At 33.6% G+C, this 25,100-nt stretch overlaps 1 protein-coding gene across 1 annotated transcript in view; it reads right to left on the bottom strand.

Annotated features, from left to right (window-relative positions):
• Window positions 1-25,043, bottom strand: part of LOC127842835 (fibrillin-3-like) — a 145,606-nt gene extending 120,563 nt beyond the window's left edge. Inside the window, exons 1-10 of the mRNA XM_052372586.1 lie at window positions 24,912-25,043; window positions 22,583-22,736; window positions 16,268-16,383; window positions 15,121-15,244; window positions 11,898-12,166; window positions 11,036-11,134; window positions 10,114-10,447; window positions 5,174-5,269; window positions 2,283-2,357; window positions 390-549 (exon numbers count right to left, since the gene is read on the bottom strand). Of these exons, the coding sequence (XP_052228546.1) occupies window positions 390-549; window positions 2,283-2,357; window positions 5,174-5,269; window positions 10,114-10,447; window positions 11,036-11,134; window positions 11,898-12,166; window positions 15,121-15,244; window positions 16,268-16,383; window positions 22,583-22,736; window positions 24,912-24,995 (1,511 nt within the window). The 5' untranslated portion in view covers window positions 24,996-25,043. The remainder of the gene's footprint in view (window positions 1-389; window positions 550-2,282; window positions 2,358-5,173; window positions 5,270-10,113; window positions 10,448-11,035; window positions 11,135-11,897; window positions 12,167-15,120; window positions 15,245-16,267; window positions 16,384-22,582; window positions 22,737-24,911) is intronic.
• Window positions 25,044-25,100: the final 57 nt, after the last annotated feature.

The raw sequence follows: 25,100 nt of genomic DNA, 5'->3' as shown, positions 1-25,100 counted from the left end.
GCTGCCGATATGGCCCCCATGCACATAAATACACAAAATGTGACACATGATTGATGAGGTGAAGCTACGATCAACTTACGCCTTGTTCTTGGAAAACGGGGTCTTGTGCATATGCGTAAATGTTCGTTCGCACAGGCTTATCAAGGACGACAAGTTCCACGTTTATGGTATTTTTGGTGACAAGGAAGTATCTACTTACCGAAAATCAAGTTTTTCCAGAAAGTCACGTCCCTGGTTAGCTAGTTATGACTGAAAAGGCTTATCTGGGCGACACTTTCAGCACATGAGTTTAGCCCTCTTTTCCGAGAGCGAGACTCATTTAAATTACAGCGTTCGTATTAGAGACATGCCGTTTGTTTGTATACGTGCCGGTCATCAGTCGTTCTTACCTGAGTCCATCTATGTCCTTGACAATGGCATCCGCCGTGGTGTACGTGTTCAGAAAGAACCTGTTGGAGACACCCGTGGCGAACCGGACCCACCCGACCTGTACTGCCGCCGGTCCGATGGTGAGCCCGTTAACTAGAGCGGAGATAAACTGTATCAAACCTGAAAGCAAAGGTGGATAATAAGCACATGGATAGTGGTCTTATTGTGCTAAGGGTAACAGAGAGTATCAATTATATGTTATTATTAGTAAAACTTATTAGTCGTTGTCGTCTTCTCTTTCATCATAACTAGTATCATCATGATCTTTTTCTTCCCCCCCCCCCCTAATCCTCATGATCGTAATTGTCGTCGTCGACAAATGTTCTTAAGTTATTCTTACCCTAATCATACTAAGTCATACGTGCACAAGTCATATTTCTACGAATTATCGGCATAGTGATCGTCGCAACAACATGGTTTTAAGTTAACGATTTATTAACATTATTTACAGTATCATAAGGGTTATGACCCATGTGGACACATTATAGTACATTCAATATGATAACAACCTTAAAGGGGCCTTTTCACAGATTTTGACATGTTGATAAATGTAAACATTTGATCTAAAAAGCTTCAGTAAAAAAAAAAGAATACAATTAAAAAAAGAAAAAAAAGGTAGTCCTCATCTGGGCTCGAACCACTGACTCCTGGAGTCCTAGAGTAAAAGTATACCGCTTAGACCACTCGGCCATCAGTGCTCGAGCAATGAAGCATGTATTTTAGACTTTATGTAAGCAATTCTCGTAGTTTCACAAGATATAATGACAACAACAGATGTCTCCAAATTATTCAATCGTTTCGCCTTGAAACGCGTTATAATTTTCATGTTTTTAAATCGTAAAATGATGCGTATAATGGATATTGTAATGCATGGTAAATGTTCAGTATTAATGTTTCCTCACAAATATCATAACTAAAACGAAAATTTGCGAATCTGTACACCTTTTAAATTTTTGTCAATGTACTTAAACGTGAAAGACTCCTTTAATTAAGAGTAAGCCATGATACTTAACACGACAAAAATGTGAACATAATTTATACCAATAATTAATAAGCCTTATTTAATACACATTTGGCGTTCTAATATCAAACTAGAGTATTCATAATTATCAATACATAAAGCATGAATTAATACATAAATTTGCTCATTTACTCGTCAAACAAAACCTAATTCGGTGAAGACAAGAAATAAGACACATATATTGACTATACAAGAGACGCTGAGTTATACACATCCCATCGTAAATTGTAGTTGCATGAATATTATCAATAACGTAAACTGCATTAGATGAGGTTTAACTTGACCGTGTTATATAATTAAACCTAAAAAGTACGCCTTTTTCTATATAGAAGAAACATCTGAGCAGAACGAAATGTTACGTGTTGTAAGGGATAGCATTACATGATTGTGCGGCCTGAAATAGCTGTGAGTGAAACAATTTACGCGTTAGAGACTGTATAACTATGTTTTTAATGTCTTACACTTACTGTACAGGATTTTGCGTTATAATATAGAATCTATTCCGCAATGACATCAAACCCTCTTGTATGAAAATTGCAATATCATTGCGTACGTATACAACACAATGTAGCAGTATAATTCTATATACTTAATGTGGTGAGCACATATGAAATACAATCTTCATCTAATATAGTAAACTTCCATTAAAACTGTTTATGTATACTCGCAGACATATAAGCATAGAAAATAATTCTTAAAGAAGATGATCATCGTTTACAATTGTGGTGTATAAATATTCCCCAAAACAACGACATTGTGTTATACAATAATCATTCTTTACTTCAACAGAACGTTCAAATAGAATTTTTAAAACATTGTACATCAATCGTACTTGAAAAGTTAGCTCCTCCCACGGACGACGACTCGTCAACCACGAAAACAACGTCAGCTTTGCCGGATATGCAATCTGAAATACGAAAAAAAAGGTTTCATTGACAGCGTTTCCTTCTGTTTCTGAGCCGCGCTTTGAGAACATGATGATAATGATGATGATGATGATGATGATGATAATGATGATGATGATGATAATAATGATGATGATGATGATGATGATGATGATGATGATGATGATGATGATGATGATGATGATGATGATGATGATGATGATGATGATGATGATCATGATCATGTTCATCATCATCATCATCATCATCATCATCATCATCATCATCATCATCATCATGATCATAATCATGATCATGATCATGACGGTGATCATGTGATCATGATGAAGATGATCATGATGAGGAGGGTGGCGGGGACGAGAAATATGGTACAAACATATACCGCAAGAAAATTCTTTCGTGTGTGATAGCCATCAGTTACATCCGGGTCTTTTGTGCGCGAATTAAAAGCATTGTTTGAAACTGTCTTGTTTGAAGACAAAGAACAGAATAAATTGTTTATGGAGACGTAGAATATCGTCATTGTTATGAAAAAAACACACAATAAAAATCATGTGATAAAGGGTTACTAACACATACAATGGTAAATACATGTACCCATATTGAGAAACCACCGAGCTGCACATGTATTATTTCTAACACGCACAACGCCCTTACATAACTTCAGATGAATTTGCGAGATAAATTTAGGCGTATTATATCTTCCAATTTCACACGAATAATTCAAAATGGGCGACACAAACGAACCAAAAAAGGGAGACGAGAGTTTAGGTTTAAGTGTTTTAAATGAACATAATTGCATTTACACAACTATGCGTTTAAAGCTTTAATGATTTAAGTATCAACTCCTAAAAACTGATATTGAATATACCAGTTTATCTAAACACAACACTAATATTAAAATTCATTTACAACTTCGATGGATTGGCTATTGCAAATTCAAGATTCGGTGAGAAGCACGCTTACGAAACACCGTGATCTTAGTCTTAGAAGTATTAACAGTTAACAATATCATATATATTTTAGGGTCACAATACCATACAGATGGGGTTTCCATCGAATTCCTCGGCTCTCACACACAGCACAAAACCACACCAAAATTGCAATATTTCATTAAAAATCAAATAGCTGTTAATTGAAGCTATTTTTGAAAATTCGTCCCAACTTTCGGAAGTCAAGTTCGGGTCCTCGAATAATGCAGCCCCATGCGTGGAAGGACCTCATTAACTCCGAAATACATACTAAAACACACACAATATTTAAGGCATACTGACAAAAGGATAAATCGCTTGCTATGAGCATTTTCTTCAATAGAAATCTTACATACTGAGTTATTGCCTCGAAAAGTAACAACATACAAAAATAACTCAAAACTAAGACAGAGCAGGGTAATTGAGCGTTCAATATTTATTTAAGTGAATTAAAAAAGTATTGCCTTTTCCACGAAAACATTCAATCTAATATACACTAAATTTTCAGAGTGTTGCAGAGTGGACACAACATCCGCCATGACATACGTGGAAATAACATAAATAAGTTTTTAAGGTTAATCCATCATTGAATACGGGATTCATCGGTATCATTTTGGAAACATGATTAGTCACATATATTCACTTTGTAAATCATACTTCATCGTCTCCATGATGATGTTTGAGAGGATGTTGGTTTACTTCATAAATATAATAGGTAACAACAAAATAATACAAATGAATATAGCACTTAAAGGGATATTACCTACTGTTCCTACTAGTTGTCATTGCCAGGGTTATCGAGTTTGACAGCAACAAGGTGGTGGTCTGTATATAGGACAGCTTTTGTAATTGAATAGAGGTCTTGCAGGTTGCTGATGATAAGATCTAATGTGTCTCCAAAGCTGTGGGTGGGAGTGGTTATATGTTGCTGGAGAGAATTCTCCTGTAGGAATCTGTTGAAGATTTTAGTGTTTTTTGTTTGATTAAAGTCACCCAGTATAATTAGATTCTGTAGATTTCTTATCTGTGCCTGTAACCTTTGGAGAAACATTTGAACTGAAAAGTTAGGAGGTTTATAACCAACGATGATGTTGTATGTTATTGAATTAGAATGTAGTGCTATTCGCATATGTTCAATGTCCGAATCTGTAAAGTTAAGAATTTGTCACCTTTGACCTCAATGTGTGACATTGACCTTAGCCCCTAGGATTATGGGTGTTGAATGTGAAGCATCACAGATAATTGAGAACAACTATGGCAAGTGTCATGGCTCTGGCTTATGTGTTAATGTAGACAAAGCTCTAAGCTTATATTAAAAAGCATTATTTCAAGATACAAAGGACAATGACCTTAGCCCCCAGGATTATGGGTGTTGAATGTGAAGAACTCCCAGATAATTGAGAACAACTATGGCAAGTTTGATGGCTCTGGCTCATGTGTTAATATAAATAAAGCTCTAAGCTTATAATAAAGAGCATTTTTAAAGATACAAAGGGCCATAATTGCATCATCCTGTTATCCATTTATATACTCATACCAAGTTTCAATTAAATCCGCTAAATCACTTTCAAGATATCGCTCCGGAAACAAAAGTGCCGGACGGACGGAAGGACGGACGGAAAGACTGACGGACGGACGGACGGACGGACGGATAACGCCAAAACAATATCCCTCCTCCTATTGCGGGGGATAAAAACGTGAATACATACTCAAAAGGCGAGACAGAAGGTAGTTCTAATTCATGGAATATGTACACTCTGGTTTTTCACTGTTTGTAAATGTAAACAATGCAGCAATTACAGCTGAACATAGATTTTGCATAACTTCTTCAATGATTGTTAACTTACATAATTCGCAGTAAGGTCCTTTGAATCCCAATGGACATGCACACCGGTCATGTGCTATACAAGAGCCCCCATTCCGACACACATGTCCGCATACGGCTGGAAGATATGGATTTGGCATTGACGGAAGAACTTCTCAAATGTAAAGTGTAAACACATTGTTTAATAATATTTTGTCAGTATATCATATATATATTATAAATATATATATTAAAATGATTTGACATAAAATATTTCGAAACTAACATTTTAATTGCAAACGCTTTTTAGTGAAAATTTTGACGAGCTTCAATTTTCAAATCGAAAGCTGTGTTGTGTGCGTAGCGTATATCAAAACATTATTTTTATGACTTACAAAGACTGTGATGCGTAAAGATATAGGCCTTTCAATATTAATATATCCTTAAATTGTGTCCGTCCGAACTTGTCCGGAGAGTTACACTATCATTTACCTGGCAATTTTTCAAAAATAAGTCTTAAATGGAACCATTGTGAAAATATTGTGTTAAATGTAGCATGCGTGTCATTTGATCACACAGTCACACAGACACTAATATGTCAAAGGTCAATTATAAACATAATGCTTCTTCTTACTTATTGTACAATGAGACGGCGTGTCACCCCAAACACTGCTAATGTCTAGCGTCTGTCTCTAGCTAAAACGTCAATGTCCTAGAGATCAAGGTCAAATATGGGCATAATGATACTTGTACGTTACGTTTTCATATGCGAACAATACAATGAAACATATTTGCGGACAATTTAATGTTAACAGATCGTATTTTGACAGTTTCATACGACCGATCAACCCAATAAAAGTCTGGTAATTCCAGCCGCATATTTTAGATTAAGAGCACATCTTAAAAAAATCTTAATAATATACTTTTACATTACGTCATCAATGTACTCTTCTTTATTTGCTCATGATTAAACAAGATAAAAATATAGGTCACCGAACTATGTTTGGATAAAGAATAAAGGAAATTGAAACTACACACTATACATATTTTACAAAATATTACTATTCCGCCAACTAAAGTGCAAACATTCGGGAATCAATTAACACGGTTTGAATAAATATGATATATTTGACGGTGTTATTACTTACATGTTTGTATTAGACAGAGCGACGGTTTATTCATTTGTTTTCTTTTTAATATTCTTATTCAGCGGAAAAGTTAATAATGTGTATTACACACCATCCTTTATATGAATACACTTTCTTTAGAAATACATATAGATAAACAAAAAAGTTATATCCATGAAAACAAGTCGTTAAGCATCACAAAATCCACAAAATAGCTTAGTACCCTTAATACGGTTAGAAATATTCGTGATTTATAACTCTGACAACAACACATGCAAACAACATATGACACATGGCATTATATTCAAGAAGAATCTGTCATTGTATGATGTGCAATTATCAATACACTTTGTCAAACCATCCCAATATACATTTAATCAGTATCATGCTGATGTGACCTTATATTAACAGGTGATTATATCATGTGCATGTTTTAATATATTATATCAAACCATATAATGATATAACAAGGCATTGTTTCCGAAATTCATTTTTTGGAGGTTTTGTTTGTACTTCTTTAATAAATTGTTCAACAAAAGTTAGTTTCCAGAGGCATGGGGCGAATGGTTAATTGTCCCTATACATAAGAAAGGTGATTTAAACGACACGGCCAATTACAGAGTAATTACATTGTTAAAGGCTCTATAAAGGTCACAAATCCAATTATTATGCATATCAACTGGTCTTATTTTTACCGGATTTCAGTTACTCTTGCATAAAAACTGCTAATAACACAGCTTAGGTACAACGTTGTCAAGAATTATAGAAAATAAACCCGTTTCATAATTGGAAGAAATGTTTACATTTTTGCAACTAACGTGATGTGTAGCCTCAGAGCGTTGACATATGCTAAAAATAGCCGAAAAAAAATTCAATTTTAATTATATTTTAACAACTTTTTACCAGCAGAAAGTAACTTATTAGATCTCTACAAACGTTTTAACCATTTAGAAGAGACCTACTTTGTGAGTGATACCGGAAAACGTTAAAAGTCATCGTTATATTTTTGGTGACCTAAGTCATTTTCACTTTCTCTTTCGCGAGTAAACAGCGATGTAAAAAAACTGATTGTTTGTAAACACAATTGACTTGGAGGACACTTTACTTTGAGCTCAAAACAAGTTGTATTGCTCATTTTTTTATTATTATGTCCAATAGCATATATATATTGTTTTTTGATAACTTTTATAAATAAAATATGAAAAAAATATTTAAAAATCTGTAAATAATTACGTATCTTCACCTTTATAGAGCCTTTAAGCACTATAGGAAAATTATTAAGTAAAATGATTAACAATCGTTTAAGTGTCGGGGGGAAATATTATGTTTACATAGAAGCCCAAGCCGGATGTCGGAAAAGCATGGGAACAGTTGATAATATATTCGTCTTGCAAGGTATAATTTCTCATATTTTAAATCAAAATAATAAACTTTATACGGCATGTATTGGTTTTACAAAGGCGTTTGATTTTGTTATGAGAGACATTATATATTAAAAACTTATAAAACTAGGCATAAGAGGTAAAATTTTGAATATAGTAAGATCAATGTAAAATGTGGTTAAATCAAATATAATAACGAAATCAGTAATGAATCGTTTACATTTTCTTAGGAGTTCATGTAAGGCAAGGGGAATCATTATCGCCCTTTTTATTTCCAATGTATCTTAATGCTATCGAGGAACACTTTATTCTAAACTAATATTAAGGCGTTGATATTGGAATGTTTACATTATTTTAATTGATGTATGCTGATGACATTGTTCTCTTTGCAGAATCGGAAGCTAGTTTACAACATGGATTAGATTTGTTAGATAAGTATTGTTCAAAATTGAAACTCTGTGTGAATATCAATAAAACGAAGATAATAATTTTTTTAAAAAGGGAGACAAAATAGAAGAAATTTTGAAGTTTATATATCAAGGAAGTGAGCTAGAATTTGTAAATAAATTTACATATCTTGGAATAGTATTCACAGCGGGTGATTCTATTTTAGCAACGTATGAGGAGCTTTTAGGGCAGGGCCTAAAAGCACTTTTTTAAGTTAAAATCAAATTTGATAAATTACAGATATCTCAGTTAGCCATAGTCTCGAATTATTCGATAAGCTTATTAAACCAATTTTAAGTTATGGCTTGGAAGTTTTTAAAAAATAGCAGCCAAATTGAAAGAATACACCTACGTTATTGTAAACAGGTGCTTGGCGTTCGATCTCAAACACAAAATAATTTCATTTACACGAAACTTGGGTGAAACCCTTAATAAATAAACGGATCGTGTCTGTTTAAAAAAAATGGTTAAAACTATTAAAATCTGATGATGTTAACTATATTAAAATTGTTTATAATATGTTATTACATCATCTTTAACTTTATCCCGAAAACAATTCTTTGGTTAAACATATAATAGATACTCTAGGTTCAGGTTAGGCATGGTGTTTTTCAGGGAGTAGGAGACATTAATTGTTTTATATCTTTTGTAAAACAACGCATATCTGATATATACGTTCAAGTTGGATAACCAAGCTACAACAAACGACAAGGGGTAAAAACTATTGCATTTACTGAAATTTTAGATTTCAGCCTTATCTAAATGTTGTAAATATCTCAAAATTTAGATTCGAGTTTATGCGATTAAGAGTATCTGCTCACAGACTTGAAGTCGAAGCAGTGCGATGGCACAAGCCTGAAAAGACACCGTATGATAACAGAAAATGTAAACACTGGAACGTTCTTGAAGAAGAGTTCCATTTCTTACTCTAATGCCCAGTTTATAATAGTCTTTGAAAACATTATATACATAGATATTATTGGAATCATAAACATATGTTAAAATTTATCGAACTCTTACAAACTGACAACGCAAAAATGATTATAACATTTTGCAACATTTAATTTTAAAGCAGCAAAATTGAGAACTGAATTGTATTATCAATAGTTTCTCTCCATATATCACGGTCTATTTGTAGTCATAGCAATAAACACTATATGTATACACATTCTTTGAAAGTCTTAAAAAGGGTATATTTCCGCTGAAAAGCTGCTCACGTATAAGGTTTTTAAACACTCTTAACACATACTTGTTATTTCACTAAATGTGGTAGATATAGAGATACTGAGTTGTTGTAGGTAACCGTTACAAATGCTAACACAAAGCGCCATTATTGCTCTTAAGAGCAGCTCAGAGTTGTGGAACTTTGTCATTGCTCTTAAGCAATGACTCCGAAAACAGGCTTAAAGTTTAATGGAATAATTATGTTAGAACAAATGACAAGGAGTTGATGCACGCACATCTTAACAAAAGCCTAAAATCGAGAAACGGTTAAGTAGTATAGCTCGAAGTATTCGATGAATATTAGAGCCAAACAAGCACATGTGTACCCAGTGTGCTGACCAATTTGGACCTCGGAGACATAACTTTTAACTTCTGTTTGAGGGCCTAAAGGGTTTGTTACAAACAAACTATTAAGCTGTTTGATTCGATCTCTGAAGAAAAAAAGTTTACAGATTGAATCTTGTTTAAGCTATGGTCCCTTATGTATGCAATTAGAAATACAAACAACAACTTTGGAACATGGAAACTAAAGGATAAATCCAATGAACGTTGGTTAAAATCATCAAAATCTAACCTCAAACTTCTCAGCATACAAAAAGGTAGCATCCAGTTACCCCGCTTAGTGCTATGGGCATGCTGCGAAAGTAGACCAATGGTTGACATGAGTAGTTCAAACTGTTCGATGCTAATTATGTACCAAACCAACCTTCTAACGAATACAGGCTGTGCTTTTTTGCTTACAAATAATTATATAAACTAAATGTCTTCTCCTGTTCGTAAACCAACAAAATACATTCCCTTACCGTTATCTTGAGCGACGGGTGACTGCGTTGGAGCCGTTGTTTTTGCGGATGTTAAGTTACTTCCCATGGTAACGCGCATGATACTACTCTCAGGATCTTGTTCACTACTCGTAGTTGTAAGAAAGTCGAGTTTGATATTTTCATCGGTAAATTTGGCAATGCTATCAATCCAGTCGTAGAACATTCCCACGTTGGTGAAATATGAGTAATGATAAGGATTGTTACACTTGAACCCAAACGAGACAATACCCGCAAGCACCCACTTAAATCCCCCTGGAAGTTCCATCATGAAACCGCCACCGCTGTCGCCATTGCAAACGTCACCAACTCGTTTCTTAAACACACAAACACACACACTGGACAAACACAAACTTACACACAAATGCAATTTAAGAGCAATATCATCCCCCCCCGCCAACCACATGGAATGGTGTTACGTGTTAGAAAATCACGCAGTATTGTGTCAATATGAAACATGGAATAAGTCTCGATGAGCTTAACATGTATACCCATTTTGTAGAGTAACTTATATTGGGACAATAAGTTGACTGCCAATCAGAATCCCGCGCATACAAATAAATAAATATCTATAAAGAATAGCCCATTTATATTTATAATTCTTTGGATTTGTTTCCAAGCGACCTACATAATAATAATATGTTATTGTTATCGATTTTGTAATTGTGAACACAATTACATTTTGTGGCATTTTCAAACTGAATATAAAGCATTTAGTAAAAACACAGTTTATAATGAAATATGGATAAAATGATTCAGGCTCGACAATCTCTAGAACATGTCAACAGTAATATGTTGTATAACTTAAACAACTTTAAATAGTTAAGGAGGTTTGTATGCCCTAATGATAAAATACAGGAGTACATGTAAGCATTATTCAGTTGATCTCAATGCATCAAAGTACCTTATAACCTGCACATATCATGTTATTGGTGAAATTGTAGATCGTTGGCTTTAAATCGTCCTCACAGTCATCTCTTCGTACGTAGGGCAGCAGTATTTCCTAAAAAACATGGTTAATAATGCTCAAATAAACTGCTGTCACTTCAATAGTTGTAAATAATTTAAAATTCATGTTTGAGAGATACATTATTTATTTCGATTTTAATAAAATTCAATCAATAAAGGACTGTCGGCGTAAATAAAAAAAAATATTCCTTCCTCATTTTACAACATAGTGTATTAACCCATTTACCAGCCAAATGAAAGTCGCTATCAAATTATTAGGTATGACAAATCGTGCACATGTCTGCTCATGTTGGTAAGGTAATGTATAATAGTCCCGACATTGGATTTTGAAAGCATGCGTATTTCATTAAAAATATGGTTTAAACCCTAACTCGAACGTCCACAAACAACATATACAGTAATCCCTGATAAGTAAATTTTTAAATATGAGATCGATTATTAGGGGAGTGTGTTCATCTCAGCTATAAACATATTAATATGAGGATGTCTATTAAATAATGTAAATAGTGGAAATAACAAAACATGTACATGTGTATTTTATATTTAAAACTTTTTTTTATCTGCAATATAAAAAATACATTTATATCATAGCAGAGTCTATTCAGAGAACCAACAATCTGATACCGTTTACAGTTAAATACTTTTTTTTTGTAAAACAAAACAACATAAATCACAATTAATAAACACGTCTGTTTTGATATTTTAGAGAATGTTTCCAACTTTTCAGTCAGGACCACTCGATAACCATTTTAGGAAGTTTTACTGTACATGGTCAAAATTGTAACTGGAGTACATACCTGAAGTATCGATGGCCGAGAGCCACGTTCCTGGACTATTCCACACCCAACTGCTTTTCCTTGCGAACGACTAGCTCCAATCATTAGTATTGAGGTTTTTAAATATTCTTGTACACAAATAGGCCGAATGTGGAGAGAATATGTTACCGGGTCACTTAGTTCAAGAAGGCCTATATCGCTGTCAAACTGTGCTGTCTTGTTGTAGTTAGGGTGAATAATGACTGATTTTACACCACGTCTAAGTCCACTTGTAGTACAGTTCTGGATGGCTGCAGGTGAAAGGTGCATTGAAATAGGCTTGCAAATTTACATATATTCGAGTCTTATGAAAATGACTAGTAATCAATTTTAAAAAACAGATTGAAATTTATACACAAAATATGTCCATCAGTAAAGCTTTTTGAGGCAAAGGAATTTTTTCAAAGCATGCATGTCATATTTTACATGTTTATCCGTGAATTTTGACCTTAACTTTCAAGTTGGGGATCTGAATTTTGTACGCAACAAAACTGTTTCCGTATTCTTGTAAATTCTGCTAAGTTATTTATAACTCCATTCATGGCGGACATAGGTATGTACTAGACAATTTTGTGAGATTTGACCTTCAATAGAAACATTCGACATATGACCTTGTGACTGCACAGGAAACTCATGCACACATGAGCTGCCACATTATTTCTAAAATCGTCCATATTAGACAACGAAATGTTCCGGACAAATACAAACATATTTGTTTCCTTTGGCTTTGTACTTTGGCCTTGAACAAGCGGTCCGTTTGTTGCACACAGTAAATCTCACGATGTATGTTTTACCACTGCGTTATTTGAAAATACGGTCACGCTTGATACTGTTATAATATGGAAAATTAGTGAAGGGATTAAATTGCGTTAAGATTTTTCAAGATGAATGCCCCTGAAACTAAAACGCACAATGTATCTTTCTTGCGCCAGACATGTTTTTTCATTTAATTTGTGCAATCCATAAATGTTTTGCTTACTTAAAAAAGCGTTGGGGTTCATTCAAACATTTTACATTTGATAGTGCACTATACAGCTATATATGACTTTTACAAAGATGCTATTCAAGGTTTAACAAACTAAGAGTGTGTTTAATTTCAAAGTATGACATTCACCTTTAACGTAATCCTTCTTTGCATGTCGATGGGAACAACTATTAAGCTTAATAATATTGAGATAGTAAATTCTTGATACTAAAGCTTCCCATTTTTAAGATTCCGTCACATTTTTGTAAGCAGCTGCTTGGAAATAGTAAGAACAAGAAGTGTTTAGACCTGAAACTCCATGGACAATCTCTGACTAATATGCACAAGACTCACTGTGAATATCTAATGTGCACTATGCCGCTTTTAATATAGTTTGAATGTATTCGTGTCCCTTTTTGGAGTAAAAGGTCGTATATTTATTATTATTTCAAAATGCCACAGTATCAACGAATTAGAAGTCCCTGGTTCGATGAATAAATATTTTTCATACAGCGTGTCGTATTATGGCAAGTTGTTGTGTATAAATAAGGTGGAGGTACATATGCACTTAAAACTTATGATATTAGTTTTAGAAGCCCAAAATCACATAGAAAAATATTTTATTTGCAACGGCTTGGTTCAGCGCACAATTCCACTTAAACTTAAACAATGATCCAACCACACCGTGGTAATCGTTTCTGCCTTCTGGCGAAACTAAGTGAGAGGGTTGCACGTAACGTAAAACCAAATTGCAAATTGTTGAGAAATAGATGGGCGCCGCAAAGGTTGTCTATTGGAAGGTACTAAACACAACAGATTACCAAGCCGAATCGGTCTGAGCCCGGAATAACGATAACCTTACACTTCAACGCCAGTCTCTAATGTTTATTCGACACGTTAGTTAATAGGGCGTATCCATCGATTAAGTTTGCGACAACGGGAACAGACATAGGAACATGAAACGTAAGAAAACTCCCTGCGTGCGGCAAGGTCGATGAAATGGCGCACAAGCTGAAGCGCTACCACTGAGACACCATCGGAATAGCCGAGGTCAGGTGGCTAGTATTCAGAGAAACATCAACAGACAAAGGAGACAAGATGTGGGTCAGCGGTGAATATTCCATACATCACCACGGGGTTGCTTTCGTCGTTAGAAAGGAGGTAGTCGACAGCGTCGTCAGTTGCACCCCAGTCTCCAGCAGACTCATTTCCATCCGTATCTCAACGAGACCTTGCATCAACGCAATCATCTACGCACCAATATTTAACTTCATACAAGAGAGGATTGAACAGTTCTATGAAAAAATAGACCGCACCATATTGGAGGTATTTAACAAAGGGACCAAGTGACCAACTCATACTAGCCAACAAGCTGCTTCCACACAAGCGGTCCAGTAAAGTTGCGAAATAGGATAAAAAAGGTCAGGAAATAGTTCATTGAGGAGCAATGTATCAACATCGACAAAGAGATGACCACAGACATGCACGACTCTCTGTGTAGGACTGTGCTTCAGAGCAGATCGACGTCAAGGTCATCATAAGACAAGCTGTGTGGATCTGGTGAAAATGTGAAGGTCAGTTCCAATGGATGACTTACCCTCAGCAGCTCACCAAAACATAACCGGCAACATATTTCTGTCATTCGGCCAGACAGGTTAAGGGAAAGATGAAGATGAAGATGAAGATGATGATGATGAAGAAGAAGAAGAAAAAGAAGAAGAAGAAGAAGAAGAAGAAGATGATGATGATGATGATGATGATGATGATGATGATGATGATGATGATGATGATGATGATGATGATGATGATGATGATGATGATGATGATGATGATGATGATATTGAGTTGTAAATCTTGCGGAAAGGTTTTATTAGATCGAATGAAAATAAAATACCAAACACAACTTGTGCACTGCTTTAAAATATAAAATAAGGATTTAATCAATGAAGTATATCGTTATTGATTTAGATTGCACTTCCTCATTAGAAAAACGCTTCCAAAGAAATTTCGTTAAATTTTGGCCTGTCGTTGTCGAGAAACATAAAAAACTTATAAAAGGGTTGGATAGACGGGCATACTTATTCTCCAATATATTTTTCATCTGAATTTGATCAAAACGAGTTGATTTTGATTACTAGTAGAAGGCAACGATGATAATACATTATATGCATGGGTTTCTGTTTTTGTCCAAGTATTCCGCTTGTTGAAGTTTGAATAATGGTTAACATTTTCTTTACGTACCGAATTCAATCACAACGGATGCCTTAAACTTTTCCTCCGTCCCTTTATCGGTTATGCAATGTGCTGCTGTCACTACGAATCGCTGGGATATAAGTGACCCGCCACAAAAAGGATATTTATCATCCTAAAAGAATATTGTAAACATAAAAACAGACAAACATCTTATATGCATAATATATCTGCTTTTCTATATCGATATAAGCATAGGTCAAACGTTAAAAAAAAACACATCGAAAAAATTAAACTCAATTTTTTATTCTTCCGCCATAAGTGTTCACAAAACACCGCAAAATCATGTCAAACGTGGATAATAATGTTCTTAACTTAACGTTGCTATATTGGAATCTACTACGCAAATAAAAACTCACATGTGAAGAAAAAGAATATTGATATGGCAAAAACTCTTTATAAACCATCATTTTCGCACAATGTTTGCATATTTGTATAAATATTTTAATACAAAAAAATATAAATGGATAAATATGTTGTTTATTATTCACTCTTTTATAACGAAATAAAGAATGATACAAGCAGATAAAAGTAAAGTGCGACCACATTAAGCTGATATGGATTTCAATACAGAGTAATGGAAAAATTACCTAATAGCGAAATGTGAAAAAAAGAAAACATGTTCTTCTTTTAAGTAGTTATCAATCAACACTCGAATTTATATTACATTACTCATTTTTTAAGCTTATGGTGTACTCGACCCGCAAGCAAAAGCTTAAATTTGATAAACTACCGGTATATAAACTTTTAAGGCTGTTCTCGAGCAGTTCAGTGGAAATTTTGTTTATAAATTCATTAACCGCCTCCTTAACGCCAGTCACCTTATAAACACTCATAAATAAGTTCTGGGTTTTACTATGCATGGAGAAAGTGCCAAAGCTAAAGCTCTAATCGATTGCTATTCATGAGATATAACTATATGTCTATTTATAGTATCTTTACATTGGCATTGACTTTATAGGCTACATACGTAAATTCTAACAAGTTCTTTTGATATGTTTCAATATTTGAAGATTTATTAAAATATTTATGTCTCGGATTATTCAGCAGAAACCATAGTTTGATTTCCCATAATTTAAAAAAAAATCGTATGAGTGCAGCTGCGCTCCAAAAAATACTTGTACAAATATTCACGCACCTTAATAAATAAACTGACGTGCCACGGGTTCTCGTTTGGCAAGGCATCTGAACCCATCGCAATGAGTATTGAAGCCCTTTCTTCATTTATCTGATCAGGGTACGATTTGCCACAGTCTGAAAAAAGACAATTCATCAATTTAAGGTATATGCATGTAGGTATAGATATGTGGCAGTAATACACATATTTTATATTAGATTATTAAGCAGAAACCACACTTAAGAGTTTATAAAGTAAATGTGTATATACAACAGCTTATACGTACTGTTATTTTGTTATTCATTAGGCTAGTTTAAAATAACTTACCACGTATTGAAACCATAAGAAGACGCTATTTTGTTTTGTTTTACAACCGTTTCCCAACCTCAAATGTCAAGGTCAAACTTAAGGGTCAAAAATCTTATTTGACCATAAAACAGCTTAAAAATACTCTGTCATGTATTGATTGATTTTTAAATTACTTGACACACGTGCTATTAATCATAAGAAAACGTGGCGCCTGTTGAACTCGTATCTCTTCCTTAAAGGTCAAGGTTGAATTCAAATATTAACTTAGCTATAAAACAGCTTATTCGGGTAGTAACTTTGTCACTCACAATCCTATTTAAAAATAACTCAACACTCATAAGAACCATGAGGACTGGGCATATCATATGTAAAACCTGTTTCCCAACCTCAGAGGTCAGGGTCAACACTAACAGTTGATTATGAAACAGCTTGTCAAGGATGTAAATATTTCAGTAATTATTCAGCTTGTGTTTGACATAAGCGGTGCTTGAGACAAAAAATATTATTGTGTGACATCATAGCTGATGGGGACATTTCTTGTTAGTTGACCCCGTTATTGCATAATTACTGATGAAGTAACATTCTGGTCAAGTCTCATTATGTCACACAAAGGTAAACATAACTGAATAAATATAAGTTTTGAATGTAAATATATATATATCAATAATCGCCAATAATGAATTCTACGCCTACGTTGCCGTCAGTGTTCCAATCATCGTAAAAAATGATCGAACTCCCATAAAGCCTGCCCAAAACACTTGGTTTTCTCATTTACTTGCATGTACTAGTAACATTGTATAGCAGGGTAATAAACTTAAAGGAATTAATAAGGTCTTAAAGTGTCAAAGTGTATCAAAGATCGCAAATAATAAATTCCAACATTGTAACGAACGATTATACACCCATTAAGCTAGCCTAATGAACCGATTACAAAAAAAATCTTGGAAGTTCTATTAATATGGCAATTTATGATGGTGACCATTTCTGAAAATGACTGTAAACCTTCCCGCAAGCTTTTAATATTACACTCTTAAGTCATTCCTTTACTATGCATCAAGGGATTCTGAAATAACTGTCCACAATTGTTCTCCATTATCTAGCTGAGTGTCAAATATAAGATCCAGGTTGATAGGGTCATGGTCAAAGTCTAACACAAAGGTCAAAATCACACATTTTGATTTAATATGACTTATTTGGTAAGGATTCTACCATACTGAAATGGATTCTCAAAATGTCCTGATGTAATTGTTCTCAATTATCAGGCAGTGCAAGACCTATGTGTTATTTACCAAAGTTATAGTCACACATCAAAGGTCACGCAGAAATATTTATTATTTAGCCATTATTTTACTATGTATCAGTGGATTCTGCAATAATCTTCCATAATTCGTCTCCATCTTCTTCCTAGCTGTGTGTTATATGTAAGATTCATGTCTAAGGTAAAGGTCAAAGTTTATGTCTAGGATTAAGGTCAACGTCACAAAATATACTTCATGAAAGGTCATACGATTCTCATCAAGGGTCAAGGTGACACAAATGCTTCATGTAAGGTCGTACTCAATGATGTGTGATTAACCGTAAAAACTTATTTATGTTATTTACACGTTTGTCATAGCGGATGTTGTGTTCACTCTGCAACTCTCTGAAAATTTAGTGTATATTAAGATTGAATGTGTTCGTGGAAAAAGCAAAACTTTTTAATTCACCTAAATAATTATGAACGCTCGAGAACCCTCCTCCGTCTTAGTTTTGAGTTATTGTTCTTTGTTATTTTTGTATGTTGTTACTTTTCGGAGCAATAGTTCAGTATGTAAGATTTCTATATAAGAAAATGCTCATAACAAGCAATTTCTCCTTTTGTCATGATACTATTAATGTTAATTGATTCATGAAAAATATAATATCTGCATTTTATTGTCTGCAAACCCAGCACAGGTACAAATGAGTTAAAAAAATGACAAAAGGCACAACCCATTTCTTATACCTTTTCTTTTAGTTCTACACCCATCCATAAACAAAATTTATTTGGCGGGGGATATCAATTCAACGAATTTGTTTGTTATTTCTTGTTTTTTCTAGTGAAACTTATTTCAAAACGAGCGGGTTGCAGTAAGACTTTATTAAGTTCTAGGCCTTTGGACCTAATTTTTTTTTCACAACAATTCGTTCTTGTCTAGGCATTTGTTAAGAGACCTTTTTATTCACTTTAAGTTATGTAAAAGGTATGACTTATTGATTCCTACACACAACTTATTAAAAAAACTGTTAAAAAAAATATTTGACTTGCTTAAGTTGTTATAATACTTGACCAATAGAATTAGGGATCATATATCAGGTTCAAAGTGATTTTTGCTTTACTTGTTTTAAATTAAAAGATGTGTCCTATGAGAAACTTCCTAATTTGGTTTTTCACCGTATTGCCCTTAGAATTAACTTGGATTATCAGCAATATAAGTGAGATATTTGTATAGGAAATGTATGGACTGTAATACAGTCACATTGTTGAGCATGGTAAAATTCGGTAATAAAAATAAAAATAAAGCTTTGTAAACTTTGCTGGTTAAATTAAACATTACACAAATATCTGGTGCTCAAGGCAACTATCCAGATGATCATGGTGCATCAGGGATGGTGTTTACCACTGTGTATTGGTTTGTCGCTAAACAAGTAGAGCATTGCTTCGTTTATCATGGGTCTAAAAATAAAAGTTTCAAATAATAAGTCGTATGATTCCTTAGAGAAAATGTACATAATGGACTAATATGCATAATAACACTTACGACTGCGAAAATACTTTAAAATAAGGATTCAGTCATTGATTATAAAAACAATTCAATATAAAGCTTAATATCTTTATGGAAAAAAAAATTACACTTACATTGTACAACAAGCACTGCGGACAGTTTAGCATCAATTCAGTAATCAAAATCTGCTTTTGAAAAAATGTCAATTAAATACCGTAATAACTATAAGTTTTATTATGTTTTGTGTCCGAAAATTTAAATACAAAAATATACAAAATATACACGTGTCCAAAAATTAATGGGACAAAAAATACAGGTGGTCCAAAATGTATATACGCTATATAAACATTGAATTAGCGATAGGATACGGGTATGCCATGTGTAAAGCATCAATTTTTAAACCGAATAAAAACACATGCTTGTAAAAAAAAACACGCCATATAGTATATTTTTTTGTTTTAATTAAGCTGTTAGGTGAAACTATTGTCTATTACCGGTAAACACAGTTTTTTACCCCATAACGTCAATGTAATGGACATTGCCTTACGGCATTCATCTTCAAGGTTTTAGGACCTAAATCCGGTTCTAAATACACATGATTCAGTGTCATAAGATCAGCGCAAGTGTGCAAAATTCTGGTAAAATGGCATTTCAAATATGCTGAAATGTTATTGATATTTATTTATCGAGTAAAATCTGTACGTTCGCAAATTTAAAGTAACGAGAAAATCACGGTTAAAAACTGGGGTGTCGAAAAAGTGTCTTAAAAATTAGAGTTATAACGGTGATACCAATTCATTTTAGTTATCTAAGGCAAAATGCCCTGTTCAAAATATGTGTGTGATAAAAAGGCTGCAAATGTTTTGAACCTTATGTTATTATTTGCATGAAAAAGATTTAAAAACATACAACACAAGCATAATTTCCACAATTTATTTATTTAAAACCTTTGTATAACAAATAATAAAAATGGGGCAATTGACGGTATGCATAAAAATATATCAGTGCAATTGGTGATTATTAATTTCATATAATTTTGTCTTAATTTGTGGACACAGTTTTTTGGGAACGTTATAGTATATTTCTGTATACGAAATTCCGCTTCTAAATTTATTTCCGGACACACATTTTGTTTTGTTTTCCGAAAGCTTGGAGTAATTACGTTATGTTACACAATTCAGTGAGCTTCGTTTGTTTTAATATTGAGTTATCATGTATTTGGGTTTCTCTATACTAGAGGCAAACAAAACAATGGTAAACAACTAAATTAAACACATTTTGTTTTAAATAATGTTCATATTTATGTCAATTTTCTGTTAAATAGCCTCTATATTATCGAAACTCATACTCAAAAAGCATGTTTATGCAGTTTTTTAAATAGAAGTTTGTTTCGTAATTACGGTAATCGGTAGCGCGTTTTAAGACATCTGAATTTGGGCGGGAAGTATACTTACATGTACCCGGGGTACATGCTAGTAGAACCTGAGCCGACAATGCGGATCGGGATAAAATTAACATAGAGACTATCTGAAAATAGAGCGTTCTGTAACTTTCAGATATTTTGTCAGTTAACTCTCTTGGCTCGAGATGAAATTGTATACGAGATCGAACAGTAGAGCAACATATGTTTAGGCAACAGGCTGAAACTCTATTGTATCACTTCAATGCACACTCTCATCATACAATCACATCTTTCCACCCGACACGACGACATGTCTCGCGCGTTTAGCAAGACGTGTCTATACATTTTGTAAGTGGATCGTAGCATAGCAAAATGGCCTTTACCTTGACAAACGGAGTTAGCTTCTAGTTAGAAAGTGCATATTCAAATGCTTTAATATGTCAATCAATTGAGATAACACATAAACAGATATGTCAAAACTGGTTGTCCAACCTCCAATTTGATGTCACAACTTGTTGGTTATATTTCGGATATAAGACTGCGGACATAAACTTTCGTCGAACATTTCAGTTCATGGCAAAACCATGATAATCGACGAAAATTTATGTCCGACTATAAATATTGATTCTTAAAGTAATTTTTAATTCATGTAATTCTAATAAGCATGTTCATTATTTAAATTGCAAAACTTGTAATAATTAAAAAAAAAATGTTGTAAAAACCAATAAGCAAGTATTATATTACAACATTTTATCATTTAGATAAACAACAATGAAACAAGTAAAAACTTTTTGTTTTGTATTCACTCTGACACTTCTACATTTGTGAACACGTTTAAGATTATCATTGTACAATTTGGGCGTGCTATCTTATAACTTGTGTTTTTCGAAGGCCTTTTTTTCGCCGGACTAATACGGATACCATTTAGATATATTAGCTATTAGTGTCACATTTACCTTAGGCATGGGGTCAATATTATGTAGTTAAGCATGATAAAATATTATAAAATTCTTTACACGTCTGCAAATATAACGCAATAAATCCTTCAACAATGTACAGATATTGTTAAAGACACGTTCGGATTATTTACTGCTCGTATTTAACTAAATAGTTGCGCTTTATCTTGAACGTAATGACGTAACACTCATGAGTTACGATTCGTTAACTGATCGCGTTGAACTTTAAAGAAAAAATGTTTTAATTTTGTAGAATTGCAACATGCTTACAATACTTACCTAGATTACGTTTTCATTGAAACAATCAATTGATCCTTACACATACACAACAATCGAACGATCCCCATTACTTCTATGATTTTATTTGAAAAAGGTAGACACAGTCAAAGATTTATCTCTTAAATTGTATGTGTTTACTTACGAATGATAACTTTGACTTTAAATCTTTGATCAATTGGCCCCTTGTTTTGAACGCCATACACAGTCGTATAATGCTCTTCGACTAATTTATTCCACGAAAATTGTCATATTTAATATTTTATTTACTTTTCATCATTCCCAATAGCTTTATGTATTTTAACTTAAATTAAGACCATATGATATGGTATCAAAATCTATTCAGTCTTGTAATTTGAGAGTTTTTTATCCGGTCAAGGTTCTGAACAAAGGTACATTAATTCGTACCCTGGGTCATGGTAAACTCTATATGTCCATCAACACTTAATCATCAAACAAATCATTCCGTGATAAAAACAATTGTACTACAAAACGGATTGCTCATGGTCTTGTATCTGATCTATGACCATTTATGGTGACTATGGCATAACATCTTGACAAACGTAACAATTCTACCAAGTTGAATTTACGGTAATCCACCTGAAACAACATAGTAATTATACACACGATTCAATCATCTATAACATACATATCTCGTGCTTTCCCCAGTTATGTATTGTGAGCGTTGCATTTCGTCTTTCCGTACAGCCCGTTGTATAATTGGCAACGCACGTGTACATACCGGAGTCCTGTTCCTCTACTATAGAAATCCGAAGGTGGTAAAGAGTTTTATTCTGAAATATCTGAAAGGACAAAAACTGCTTAAACACTCCTCTGTACTGAAAACTGACGTATATAACTGTATAATTTTATCTTTGTCTATGAATTTCATATCATTCGATTTTTATTGGGAACAGTTGAAATTAATGTCTCACTTTAAGTACCTAGTTTTACAAAGACTTAAGTTAACTGATTAATGCTGATTAACTTATTGCATTGCTACATCTTTAAGATGGGTTGTGTTATAGTCTATGCAATACTTGATTCAATGTTTAAGTATGTAACATGTATTTTAATTACACTAATACAATTACCTGTGGAGAAACAGAGATTGTATCAGTATATTCTTATTTCAGAAATTTAAATTGCATTCAAATAGCATTAGAAAAAGCATTAAAACAGAACACCCCGTTGCTAACGTTTCCCTTAAATCTGGCAAAAGGTTCTCTGAGAAGTTGCATTATATATTTATTAAGAAAATATCCAAAGTACAGTAGTAGAAAAAAATACACTTAAGCGGAAATCATAGTCCCCATCACCTAAAGATCACATGTCATTTCATGGAAAAGACGAGAAATGACAAAAAAGTGCCTATTCATAAAACTTCCGTAATCCTGGGAAAATCAATGAAGCTGATCATCCATATTAAGTACACACTTCCTTTTCGAAATGATGCTTACAGTTACATTTTGGCAATGATTTGCCTATGAATGAATAGAAAGGAACCTGGTGAAGTGCACGCCTTCTCTTGCTAATTGCTGGTAGTTTATGAGGAATACTCCGGGACAAAATTGTGCACTTCATACGCATTCAGATATATAGTCCAACATAAATTAACAACTGTAAAGAATGCTTTTCACTGTGATCATTTAAAAACAAACAAGCGAGTGTGAACCTGAACGTTGAGCAAAAGCCATGGATGAACATTACATGTTATTTCATATTGTGCAGTTCCATGATGTAGTAATAGTCTTCAAACCCGTATCATGCTCACATTTCGAGCATTAACATATTTGTTTGACCTTAACCTTTGCACTTAGGTATACAAGTCTTGTGTGCAACGTGCTGACTCGACATTATCATGATTGTATGCCAATATTTTGAAAACCCGCTTGACGAATGAATTTGATTTAGTCCTGCTCGGCAGTCATATGCCCAAATTTGACCTTAGATCAAAAAGTGCCGATTGCCCGAGATATGGGTATTATGCATGACGAGCCGTGTCAACATGGTTAACGTATGTTAAGAATTGTTTTTAAAACTACATAATGAATTATACAGTTACAGACAATTCAGACCTGCATTCTGCTCAAATTTGATCTATATGTGATCTTGGGTTTGTAGACAGGAATATCAGTCTTACATGCACTAGATTGTATCCTAACAATCAGGACGTTTCGATTTTATTTTTGTTTTCAAATTTCATGATTAAGTTACATACGAATAAATTGTATTATTAAATTTATATTTGACTTCTGAGTGTGATCATATAACCTTTGAACTAAAGACACTTGCAATCGCAACAAGCACATGCTATAACAATTAAGTTTCATCTCAATACCTTAGTTTTATTATTTTCAAGTTATTGAGAGGGATTTATTTTAATTGTAGTGTGGTTGAATGTGTTATTTATATCTTCGACAAGCTTTCGTGATTGCTTGTTGATGAGATGATTGTATCTGTTAGCATATACAAGCGATTAGCAGTATGTACCGAGTAGCAGATTGTTCAATACCAGTGTATTTTATATCTGAATCAAATGGGAAAACAATGAGTCTAGTGGAATATTGCATTAACATAGATCTCAGGTTCGAGTCTCAAAATTAAAACCGTTTTTCACCTTTACATTTATATATTTTTATTTTTGAAGGAAATTGTATGGTTTAACTTTAAATATATGATTTATGAAAAAATTAATAATTTCTCTATGCTTACTTAAAAATATAATTACAAAATACCGTGGCTATGGGGCTGGGGGATATTTGTAACACATTCAACCACCGTGAAATTATGAATACAGTAGATCAAGTCAAATTTGACTATATTTCTATATTCAGATTTAATTCTAATATTTTAAAAAGAACTTACCCTTTTAGTGACACTTTATAAACAACTATAAAGTACGTATGCCACAAAGGACAAAACTTTACAAGATGTCCGTCACAGTAGAACAATGGCACATGAACATTTATATTTACATGAAATTTTCCTCCTTTTTCTATTTTCACATTGTTCTTCTCCCACCAAATGTCGCTGGCTTCTTCTGTCGAACATGTAAGCATTACAGTTCTACCAGTGTAGTCAACAACATCTGCTGGACCATTGATCCCTAAAAATACAAAAAATACCACAGTTGTTCGTTGTTAGTAACGTGAATAGCGATTTAT

Source organism: Dreissena polymorpha, chromosome 8, assembly GCF_020536995.1.
Source record: "Dreissena polymorpha isolate Duluth1 chromosome 8, UMN_Dpol_1.0, whole genome shotgun sequence".
NCBI classification, from domain to species: domain Eukaryota; kingdom Metazoa; phylum Mollusca; class Bivalvia; order Myida; family Dreissenidae; genus Dreissena; species Dreissena polymorpha.
This window is presented reverse-complemented; position numbering and strand designations above follow the sequence as displayed.